This window comes from Hydra viridissima, unplaced genomic scaffold (genome assembly GCF_058129835.1).
Source record: "Hydra viridissima isolate aposymbiotic clone 2 unplaced genomic scaffold, HvirCarnegie_v1 scaffold_10, whole genome shotgun sequence".
Taxonomy (NCBI): domain Eukaryota; kingdom Metazoa; phylum Cnidaria; class Hydrozoa; order Anthoathecata; family Hydridae; genus Hydra; species Hydra viridissima.
In genome coordinates, this window is record NW_028324309.1 from 5752403 (window position 1) to 5764739 (window position 12337).

The 12337-nt window shown below is 27.8% G+C and overlaps 1 protein-coding gene across 3 annotated transcripts in view; it reads right to left on the reverse strand.

The window, feature by feature from the left end:
* The window catches only part of LOC149882813 (rotatin-like), a 32947-nt gene extending 21844 nt beyond the window's left edge, over positions 1-11103 (reverse strand). For 2 of the 3 annotated variants that reach the window (XM_090100514.1, XM_090100516.1), the window contains exons 1-17: positions 10891-11103; positions 10190-10281; positions 9524-9705; positions 9161-9347; positions 8774-8968; positions 7847-8037; positions 7585-7729; positions 7054-7158; positions 5743-5978; positions 5400-5555; positions 4896-5108; positions 4478-4699; positions 4205-4330; positions 2684-3221; positions 2486-2577; positions 283-539; positions 36-179 (exon numbers count right to left, since the gene is read on the reverse strand). In XM_090100514.1, the coding sequence (XP_089956640.1) occupies positions 36-179; positions 283-539; positions 2486-2577; positions 2684-3221; positions 4205-4330; positions 4478-4699; positions 4896-5108; positions 5400-5555; positions 5743-5978; positions 7054-7158; positions 7585-7729; positions 7847-8037; positions 8774-8968; positions 9161-9347; positions 9524-9705; positions 10190-10253 (3053 nt within the window). In that variant the 5' untranslated portion in view covers positions 10254-10281; positions 10891-11103. Of the gene's footprint in view, positions 1-35; positions 180-282; positions 540-2485; positions 2578-2683; positions 3222-4204; positions 4331-4477; positions 4700-4895; positions 5109-5399; positions 5556-5742; positions 5979-6131; positions 6203-7053; positions 7159-7584; positions 7730-7846; positions 8038-8773; positions 8969-9160; positions 9348-9523; positions 9706-10189; positions 10282-10890 lie in introns of those variants that run through there. The other variant, XM_090100515.1, reaches the window with a different exon arrangement.
* Between the last annotated feature and the right edge of the window lie 1234 nt (positions 11104-12337).

The window sequence follows — 12337 nt, forward strand, 5'->3', positions numbered from 1 at the left end:
TTTACAAATAAAAAAAATTTAACCAGTAACCATACTTAAAGTTATCATCATTTTTATACCAGTCGCAAAAATGAAGACATGAAACCTTAAGGAAAAAAAGATACTCTTCTCCTTCAAGCCATTTTTTTTCGTCATGGTTATTATTTAACAAAATATGAAACTTTATAGGTAGTTTGTAGCTGAAAAAATAAGTACATAGTTTTATTACTATTTTAACACTATATTCAAATTTATCTTAGAATTTTAACAAGATAAACCTAATAAAAATAAAAAAAAACTCACTTTTTAGCAATGCACTCAGAAAGCATGGTTTTTTCTAACTGTTTGCTAGGTAGTAAAATGTCCTCAAACAAAAGGTATACAAGGACACAAGCTATTTCATTGCGTAAGCTCTCATTCTTATGAAACAATATTGCTAATTGAAAGAGATAAAAGAAGATGTTGATTTGAGATGACAAAATGTGTCTAGTAGTCTCATTTGCTTCAATAAAATTGCGGAGGATATGGACCAATGAAAGGATATGTTTTTCTGGCACTTGCTAGATAAAAAAAAAAGTAATTAAAATTATAATAATAAAAATAATACCAACATCACTTGTAATAGTAAATACAATAAAAAATGGAAATTCACAAAAAAACCTAATAAAAACTTAAGTAAGAACTCAACAGCTAAAACCAAGTTTTGCTTTGTAATAAGACTGTAAAAAAACTGCATGAAATTTTTTAAAAGTTGAATGTTTTAAATATGACATAAGTATTCATACCTATTGAATTATTTAGTACTGTAAGTTTATTTTTTGATTGTTTTTGGTGGTAAGTTATTTAATTTTGTTTGTATACACTACACAACATAAAATTTTAAATATTTAAATAACTTCTTCTGTTTTACTTCACAAGTATTTCAAAATGCCTAAGAATTACAAAATTAGTGTTGAAGCAAATGATTATTGATGATCATGAAAAAGGCTTCAGGTATAGAAAAATTGCTGAAAAATATAATAAAAGCAAGGCAACAGTACAATCAATAGTACAAAAATATAAAAAACTGAAAGTGTGCAAAATAAAGCACATTCAGGCCATCCATCAAAAACGACATCTAGATTATTTCTGCCAGAGCTATTAAAGAGAAACTAAACATGAATATTTCATAACAAACAATACAATGTAAACTTCACTCTGCAGGGTTTTATTCCTGTGTTACAAAAAAAACCTTTTATTTCAAGAAAAAATAAAATTAAACGCCTTGCCTTTGCAAAAAAGAACTTTTCAAAAACTTTAATGGTTTAATAAAAGTAGTTTCAAACTAAAGAATTCCAAAAAAAGACCAGATGTATGGAAAAGAAAAAGAAAACCCTTGAACAAAAAAACTAAAAAAGCAACCATCAAACACAGAGGTGGTAATGTACTTGTTTAGGCCTATTTCTGTTATAATGGAGTTGGTAAATTAGATCAAATTGAAGAAAAGTTAACAGAGGAGCTGGATATGTATATATTTTGTGGGACAACCTTATGCCCTCTGTCAGTAAGTTAGGATTTAACAGATCAATTTGCCTTCCAACAAGACAATGATCCAAAAACATACCAGCAAGACTGCTAAAAAATATTTCAACGAAAATGAAATAGAATTGTTCAATTGGCCTGCACAAAGTCCAAATATCAATCCAATTGAAAATTTGTGGTATTATTTGGATGGTAAAGTTAATAGGGATGAGCACAGTATCAACAAACAAAACTTCTTTTTAGCCTTCTTTAAAACTTCTTTTAGAAGGCAGCTTTAGAGGAGACAAACTCTTTACAAAACTTAATTAATAGCTTTCCTTGTTGCTTGCAAACAGTTATTGATGCCCAAGAACTTCATACTAAATATTAATTAACTTTAAAACAAAATCAAATATACTTAATAAAACTTTAAGAGGTATGAATACTTTTGACGCTTCCTAATATATCAATTTTTAAATAATTTTCTTTTTTTTTTTAAAAAATCAAGATTTAATTTTGCAAATATTAGTTTATATTATTAAAAGTTGCTATAATAAATATTTTTTTAGTTTCAATTAAAATTATTTAAATCAATTTGGTTTTTGTTTTACTGTTACAACATATTTTATGATTGGGTATGAATAATTGTTGCATACGGTATGTATGTGTGTGTCTACACACACACACACACACACACACACACACACACACACACACACACACACACACACACACACACACACACACACACACACACACACACACACACACACACACACACACACACACACACACACACACACACACACACACACACACACACACACACACACACACACACACACACACACACACACACACACACACACACACACACACACACACACACACACACACACACACACACACACACACACACACACACACACACACACACACACACACACACACACACACACACACAAGTAAAACCCAGCTAGTAAAAATTGTAAAAGTTTAAACATACATGTTCACTTCTTTTGTATAGATGCTTCTGTATTTCATCTACAACAAACATGTAGGCACTTTTTGTAGTAATAGATTCTTGCAGGGAGTGGTCTAAAAAAAATCTGACTGCGACTTATCATTTTAACATCATTTTATTATAAGGGTAAATTAAATTTTAAAAAAATGTCAATTTATATTTAACTCAACTAAAATAAACCTTCTAGCATGATTGCAAGTTGCTCTGCTGCAGAATATTTAATCTCATCAGCAACAGACTCAACTGCAAATATTTCCCATAACTTTAAAACATCATCAGATGTAATGCTCTTGTACTGATCTCGATTAACAACAAAGTCCTGGTTCTCAAACATAAAGAAGTTCTCAGGGGAAAAATTAATAGAAATGTTTTTCTGAATGGAATATTCTTTAACAAAATCATTCAAATAAATTGTCATCCAAGAGAACCCTTTTCTCCTCATTTTCACTGAGTTTAAAAGCATCATTCTCAATACACCCTTAACTCGATCAATCAGCAACAAACTTGTTTTTTCTCCCATTACATTGAGCATTTCCTTCTGCTGATTGAATAACAAGAGAATAGAGTTTGAAACTGCTTTATCAGCAGTGTTAAGCTTTGCTTGTAAGTAAACAAGAGAATCTGATAAAATTTCAAGAACTCTTTTTCTCATTTTTACTGACATACAAAGAGGACTGGATAAAATAGTATGAAGAATGCTAGTTGCAAAGGCAGATATCTAGGCATAAACAAAAGAAATCATTGAAAATTAAATTAAAAAAAAAAGAAAACATTAAATTTAACAGAATTAACTAAGTGGCATTAAAAGTTCAAATACTTTAACTGGAAAATAAATTATGTTCACAATTATTTCCTTACAACATAATTATTTCCTTAGAAGATAAATTATGTTCACGATTATTTTGTTACAACATAAACTACTTTCACAACTATTCAAACTTTATGAAATTTAAAATATTGTATTTCTAGAATTATACATAAAAAAAAGTCTTGTTATGGTAAGAAAAGAAGAGTCTTACTGTGTTTCGGATTTATTAGTTAGAAATTACCTATTTGCATTTCCATTTTTTCTTACAAGAAAATATAACTTATATAATGTAACTTATTAATATAACTTATTTTAGCAGAGTTTGTCACAAAAATAAGAAAGATACAAGTAATTACAAACTTTTATAAACCTAATGAAACTGATTGTTGCTGCTTGTTGTTGCTCAAAATAAGAAAAACTAAAAGAGGGATTGTAAAAAAAATCAATATGATGTCAGACCACAGCAAACGAAATGCCATCAAATGTCATGATGCAGCAAACTCAATACAGGTAGGAAAATATCAATACTCTTAAGATATAGCACCTTCTGACTATCACTAGTTTTGATCATAATTATCTTAGATATAATTGATTTGCATGCTTTATGTAGAAATCTGCATAATTTTAGTAAAGTAAAACAACCACAATTATTGCGATTAAATTAACTTCAAGTATGATGAGTTAAATATTCCTTCTTAAGAATGAAACTAATGTAGATAAAGTATTTACCTAATTTAACATATAATATTTAATAAAAACTTAATAAAACATATACTGTTAGATAATTTTCAAAACATCACTAATGTTTTAAAAACTAGCATATAGCCTACTTTAAAATTCTGATAAAAAAAAAAAAAAAAAAAAAAGTTGATACAAAAAAAGAAATTAAATACCTTATGGTTAGCATGATGAATATCTTCACAAACAATCTTTGAAAGCACATTTTTACGAATTAAGAACATTGCAGATTGGTATGAGGTTGAAAGAGGTTCACATACAAGTGAAATAGACAATGATTTCTATAGTAATAACAACAAAAAATCAAAATAGTTTATAAGTACCCAACAAAGTTGATAAAAAATTTTTTTTTTTATGATTGATTAGTTGATAATATAAAACATTAATAATAAAAAGATATGTTGATGAAACAAAATGTTTTAGACTACCTTTATTACCGCAAGTGAAGCAGCATATACTATTTCTCGTACAGTTTCATTATTGTAATTGATGAGATCATTGAACAATTTTATGGATTGCTTCTTTGAGTTTTTATTTAAATAAAAACTACTGCAGAGATTCACAGCTTCTTCAACAAAGTTTTTTTTTGCGTGAAGAAACAATCCAGGCAAAACTTTGAATGCAACTTCAAATATGTTTTCATTATAAACCTAAAAGAAATGACTAAATTGCTTACTTGTAGAACCACGCCAAAAATCACTGGAAATTTAAATGTAAAATACATTTTGTCCTGTTACAGTCATACAGTGTAACAAATATACAATTTCATAAGAACTTTTTTTATATTACTCATTAAAAATAGACTTTATTTATCAACTATAAATTAAGTTTATAAACTATTCTCACCTTTTCTTGAAGTATTTTCTGAAAAACATCAATACTTTTCATGGACTCAAGAAGCTTTAATGCCATTGTGTAATTTTTATTGAAATTTTGATCTGAACATGAAAGAGTGTGTAGAAGAGATTTTTGAAGAAATGGTAAAGCACCAAGGTAAGTGACTTTTGTAAGAGCACTTTGACACAAAATCACCAATTTATCTGTCATTACCTCATAAACCTAGGAATAAAAAATTTATTTTTTTGCCAAAGAATTAAATAGTATTTTGAAAAGGTTTAGAGATTAAAACCCATGCAGATTTTTATCTAAAATTTTTTATAAAAGTTAAAGGAAACACTTTAACATTTCCTACACTAAAACTTTCATATCTAGATTATATTATTAAGAATATTATTAAAAATTCTGTAAATTTATCTTTTATTCATATATTGAGCAATTTACGAACTAACAATTTTATAACTTTATTATCTCTTAAATTAAAAGTAATGCAAGAAATTAAAAACAAAGTACCTTTTCATCGGAGACAGATGAAGCAATAAAACAAAGCATTAACTTTATTATCACAAGCATTTTTACTTGATGACTCTTGCTCATATTGGCATCATTGTGAGAATTAATTTCTAAGAACCCTTCAAATTTGTGTAAACAAGTTATAAAATCATATACCTACGGAAAGGTTAAATGAGGAAAAGTTAAATGAGGAAAGGTTAGCTTTCTACAAGCATATTTAGAAAAAAAATTTCTTATTGACAAAAAAAAAAAAAAAAAAAAAAAAAAAAAATTGAATTCAAATTTGTTATAAAATCAAAAATTACTTTTATTTTCCTTTTAATTATGAATTAAAGAAACTTACTCTTTTTTTACTGTGTAAATCATCAAGTTTCCAAACTGCTATAAAATCATCCAAAACCAGAAGATCTGAAAGCGTTCTGAAAAGTTTACTGATAGTGATAAACATCTCATTATGTTCTATATGCTGTTTAAGTAGATCTGTGATGACCAGTAATAAAGAAAGTGCAAAATCAGTAACGGATACTTGCTCTTGCATCAAAGCTTCAGTAATTATACTGGTTTCAAAATTTTCTTTAGCTAAAATTTATATTTTTTTGGTAAGTATGTAAATAACCAACTTGCAATCATAATAATTCATTAACTGCTGATGATGAATAATATTTTTTAACATTATTATACTCATATTTTATCATAATACTTTATGTATTTGGTCTAGGAATTAATTCGTACCGTTTTACAAAAGGTGGTTTACCAAGAAAGGGATTCCTCCATTGAATTATTACTGGTGATGAGAAATGCATTCATTATGAGAATCCTAAACAAAAAAAGGTCTGGGTAAAGCCAGGTGAACCAGGTTCATCACAAGTAAAACAAGATAATCACTGTGCAAAGGTTATGCTGTGTATATGGTGGGATATGAAAGGTGTGGGTATGCTATGAGCTTCTGAAACCTTGTGAAACTATTAATGGAAACCATTATCAACAACAATTGATGCAACATGATAAACTTATTTTTCAACATGATAACACTCAACAACATGTTGCAAAACTGGTCAAAAACTATTTAAAAAATGTTGGATGGGAAGTGTTACCCCACTCATCATGTTCACCAGACATTGCTCCTTCTGACTACTATTTGTTTGATTGCATGAATAACAATTTGATTAGAAAATGGTTCATTTCTTCAGAATATATTAAAGAATGGGTCTCTGATTGGATTGCCTAAAAAGATGAGGAATTCCTTCAACATGAACCTGTAAATTGTCTGAAAGATGGAAGAAAGTAGTGGCTAGCAATAGTCAACACTTTAATTAAAATCATTTTAATCAAATTTTAATCATTTTTTTTTAATCAAAAGTTGAAGCTTCCTTTTAAAAGGAAGCTTCAACTTTTGATTAAAAACCCCACAAATAAATTTCTAGACCAAATAGTTTTATTTACATAACATTTTTATAACAATATTTTATATTATTTTAAAGTAATCTTAGTTAAACATTAAAGTCAGCTGCGACTATTTTAAATGTTTATAGCTAAAATTAAACAGATGACACAAATATTTTTTAAGTTTATAACCTGTGTCACTACTTTAAACTTAAAAGTATTATTATTGTTTATCTTAAACATTTAGCATGGCCAAGCTAATTTTACTCACTTTCATGATTTTCATGCAAGTCTAGTTGTTCAATAGTAGACTCCACTGTGTCTGTTGATCCAGACTGGTTAGTGGAAACACTTATCGACTGTCCAGAAACAAAATCTAAATTTAAATAGCACGCTGTTTTTTTTAGTAACAAAATATAGCTCTTTTATTTACTTTTTTTTTAATGTTTCTTTATTAAAAAAACTATTTTTCCAGCAGCACTAATTTGATTACATTTCATGATAAAATCTTTATGTTTTTAAACAAAATTTTAAAAAAATTTCTAGTTCTTTTCTTAGAAGCACATTTTTACTAATTAAGAACATTGCAGAATGATATAAGGTTGAAAGAAGTGTCACTAAAAGTAGAGATAAACTAGAGTAAAGTAAACTAAAAAGGTAACCACAAACTGTTACATCATTTTTTTCTTTCAACATTTATTATTAGCAAACACACCACAAATTATTAACAGGATTTGACATATGCTTAACAAGGAAAACTTAAAAAAGAGTAAATTTGTAAAAAGTAGAAGTAAAAACTCACTATACTCTTTTTGCCACAAATCACCATTACTATTATGCAGCATCCTACTCCTAAGGTTCTCAGATAATCTGATAAGGCATAGCAGAATGTTAAGAGTTATATCAATATCTCGACTTTTATAAACAGTCAACAAAGAAATGAATGTCTAAAATAGAACAAAGTAATATTATTTTTGCTTTCAAAAAATTCCAAGATCTTTCCATTAATTTAACAAATTTTTATGTGGAAGTTATTTTAAACCCTAAGTAATATTGACAAATACCCTAAAAATGCTTGGTCTTTGGAGAAAAACCTCTGCTGGAAAATCATGTAAAATAACTCCTTGAAAGAAGTCACATGATTGCTTTATTATGGCTGATGAGGCACTCTTTAGCCTGTTATCAGTTGCATGAAGTATTTGTCTATCACCAGAAGAAAGAGGTATAAACTGGAATGTAGTTGTTGATGTAACCTCTATAAAAACAATTTACAATCATTTAAATAGAACTAAAATGATTGTATGTTATAATTATTGTTAAAATAAAACAGAAACTTGATGAACATCAAATTTTCACACCCAAAATTGTTTACCTAATCATCATCTTGTTTTTGTATTGTACAATAAATAATATTAAAGTACAATAAAATTATTAAGTACCTTAAACTATTCAATAAAAGCACATGCTTTCATCACATACCGTTAAGAATCACAAATCTCACTTTAAATTATGTTTTAAAAGCCTACTATATTATATTTTACATCATTTTTTATTACAAGTTAAGTTAGTTTCATGATAAATTAGAATGTCATTATTACTGTCCAGATTTTGTCCTTAAACCATAAGTATTATTGTCTATGATTAGCAGAGCCGAGCCATAAATAATCAAATGCAAAAGTTAACAAGAACAAAATCAGTAAAAAAAAATCACAAAGAATTTAACGCCTTAAAAGAAGCAAAATCATCTTATGCTGAATACTTTTAACTTAAAATGATTAAGCATTCACAATAATTTCAACGGCAGAAGAATTTTTAATATTAGTAAAGGCATGTAGAATCAGAGAAAGCAAACCAAAAATTATAGGTACAAAATATCTAATGACTTAAGCAACACTTATACCTCATAGATTATTATTAATTTAAAAAAACGTGTATCGACTTAAACATAGAGTCAACTTACACACTGGATATATGGTACCAAAATATATTACCAAATGATTTATTAATTTTTTCCAATTTAACTTCTGACAGTTTCTTATTTGACGATAAAAAACTATCTGCAACAAAATGACTGTGATAAGATTGCTGAGAAGAGCTTGTAGAAAAGATTTCACTCTGATCTTCTTTACTGGATTTCTTTTCAGATGAAATACCTTTCTCTTTTTCTTTTTTTGATATGTTTTTACCTAAAAGAAAATTATATGAATTACAAACACTGGCTGTAATAATTTAATAAAAATAAACTTGAAATCAACAAGAAATTTTGATATAGAGATAACTTAACATAACAAAAGATTTTGATAAAGAGATAAAGAGATAATTTGTTATAACAAGATATAGGAAAGATAATATGTTTAAAACATAAAAGATTGACTAACTGTATTGATCATTGAATTCATAATGGTTATTCCCAGAACTGATATCAGTATGCAAATGAAACAAGTTATCAAGAAGATTCTCAACAGTCATTAAGTACTGTTTCCCTTTGTGTTGTTCATCATGACGAAATTGTGTGAAAAATTCTATGCCACCAAGCTTTATTAAATTTTCAGCTCCATGAGGAAACTAAAATTGTAAGTCTAAGTATATAATAATTTATATATAATTTTTAGAATAATTTTTTTAATAAATATTAGTAGTTAACAGTAAGTAGCAACAAACAACAACAGCAATTAACACTTTAAGCAACACACATTATTGAATGATGTTACAACAATTACACTGTTAAATGAAAACATCACCTTTGATAATTCAATAAACAAATTGATCACTTCCAAGATATTCTCATTTCTGTTCAAAAACTCCATGAGATGAACATATAATAAATGTTCATGTAGTAAATCTTCCAAGGTAATAATGCCACTATGTAGCTTTGAAAGGATATTCTGAAAGGACCGATCCCGAACTTCATGTAAATTGTGGCCTATTTAGTTATAACAAAATACCACCATGATTTTCTTACACAAGCAAAATGTATTGACAAATGTTTTGAATACAGATAAATGCTTAGATATAAGTTATTATTTATGCATTACTTAACTACTCAACTATTTGTCTTGGGTAATATAAAGGCTTGATCAGCTTTTTTTGTCAATAAAGATATCTACTTTTATCAGAACTAGAAGTATACTTACATATTTATATAGATATATATTACAAGTTTCTTTATGTTAAAAAAATCAAATATAAAAATATTTGCATTAACCAAATCTAATGTAATTATCTGGAAACTTTTGTATATAAACTAACAATTTATATATATTTTTGGCTTTTTAAAAATGACTTTTTACTAAGTTGCAAAACATATAAGTTTTTAGGTCTCAAAATTAATTTTAACTGACTCAGTACTAACCAATCAAGTTTTTGGAAAATAATATACCAATCATACAAAACCTTGTAGCAAATACCTAGCTTATGGATTATTTTGGTCAAGCTGATTGTTGATACACTTTGTTCCTCGCTTTTATCCATTGTGTTAAATCCTGTATGCCACTTTTATCTGAAAAAAGATAGAAACATATTTGAATAGAATAACAATAAGAAATATATTTGCAGACTGTCAAGTTGTCAATTTTTTCAATTTTTTGAAAATAGAAAAAATTTTAAAAACTTTTTTAATGATATAACAAAATAGATCAATAAAGTAAAAAAAATAATAAAAAATGACAACTTGAAAGTCTGTATTTGATAAAATATTTCAAAACTTATCTAAATTTAAGAGAAAAACTTTACAAAATAATCCAATATAACCCCAACATAAAATACAAAGATTCTAGACTTGTAGTGCACACAAAGATACATCAGTGATAACGTTAATGAGAGTATTGCTCTTTAGTTACTCAGTTAACAAATTTATGTTTTCTATTATTATATTTCTGTTAATCCCATTTAGTTTAAGTTCTTAGCCTATTGATTTTTTTTTTATTCCTAAAAATTTGAAAAAGGAAATCCAGATAACCAATTTAAAAAATCTATTTAGCATCAGGATATTTAATAGACTGGAGAAAAATACTCCACATTGTTTTTGAATATTTTTTGGTTATTTAGGTATCTACTTAATTCTATAAAAAATATTGCTAAAGAAAAGCTGAATTTAAAGCGAAAATACCAGAATTTAACAATGTAACTTTAAACCATTCCAAGTACTGCGAAATACAAAAGACACACCATAGTTAATAATATAAAGAAATTTCACATATTACTGTTATAACAAAGATATAGGACAGGGTTTCCAAACTTAAAAAATTGATTTCAGCTTTAACTTCGCGCCTAAAACTTATTTATATCAGGTGCTATATGGCCGAATTTACGTAGACCGATTAAAATGGACATGATCCTATAAAAATTTGTTGCAACCCGAGTTGATAACGCCTCCCGGCGGCAAAGTAACTTTCAGCCGAATGGCCGACTTTTTTTGGAGGCGGAAGCCACTAACGGCCGCCGTCAGAAGATATTTCGGAGGCAAGTTGGTTTAGAGTGCGTCTCCAGTGGCTTTCGCCTCCCGATTGGCAGTGGCATCCAAAAAATTCTGCCTCTAAAACAAAATTCTAACGGCGGCCTCCAATCAGGGGGCGGAAGCATCTGGAGGTGGAAGCCAGAACTATCTGCAGGCAAAATAAGTTTTGGGAAGCGGCCGTAAAAAACAGCTGCGGAAGAAACGTGGAGGCGAGAAGATTTCTGCTGTTTATCATTTCTCGTTGTAACTAAGGCAATTACTCCGAAATATAGCGTAAAATCTCAAATCTGGCGTAACGACGCTATTTTCAAAATCCTTTTAAAAAAATATAAAAATAGTGAAGGCATAGAGATCATAGTTAAACCAATTATGATCTCTACAGAAATAGGTAAAAAAACATCTTCAGAAATCTGTGAACTGAGATTTTGTCTTAAATCAAAAAGTTTTTAATAGCATTTTTTAATAAGACAAGACAAGACTAAGCGACACAAGAACATCTTGGTCTTGTCTTGTAAAGGCTTGAATCAATCAAAACCAATCTGTAAAACCTCAACTTAATTGAAAAATAACAAGACTCTTCTTATTATTGATTTCTTACCAGACTAATATGTTAAAAGCTTGTCATCTTAGAAGATGAAAAAGTTGTGAGACAAGCTTGAATATTTAACCTTACACTATGTGATTAGATTTCAACAAATTTGTGTTTTACTTGTGATTATGAAAAAATAAACATTCTTAACTTTTGAACGTCAACCAAGCAATAACTTTTAAATGAAAGCCTGCGCATCACCATAAGAATTAATAAATTTAAATAATCTAACTCAATTATAATAATTAAATTAATTTAATTGATAATAATTTAACATTTTAGAATAAATAGCTGAGTTTGAAAATAAAAACATTTAACAGTGTTGATAATGATTGATACATAATTGATATTATCAATTGATCAGTAAGAGATTCTTCGAGCTGGAAGAATCTCTTACTTAAGGATTTCCTTTTTCAAACTTTAAGGATTTGGGTTCATTCGAAATTTTGGTACTTAAAAAGAATCAGATTTTCTGTGAAAAAAAAGATTAAGTATTCATGGTGCCAAGAA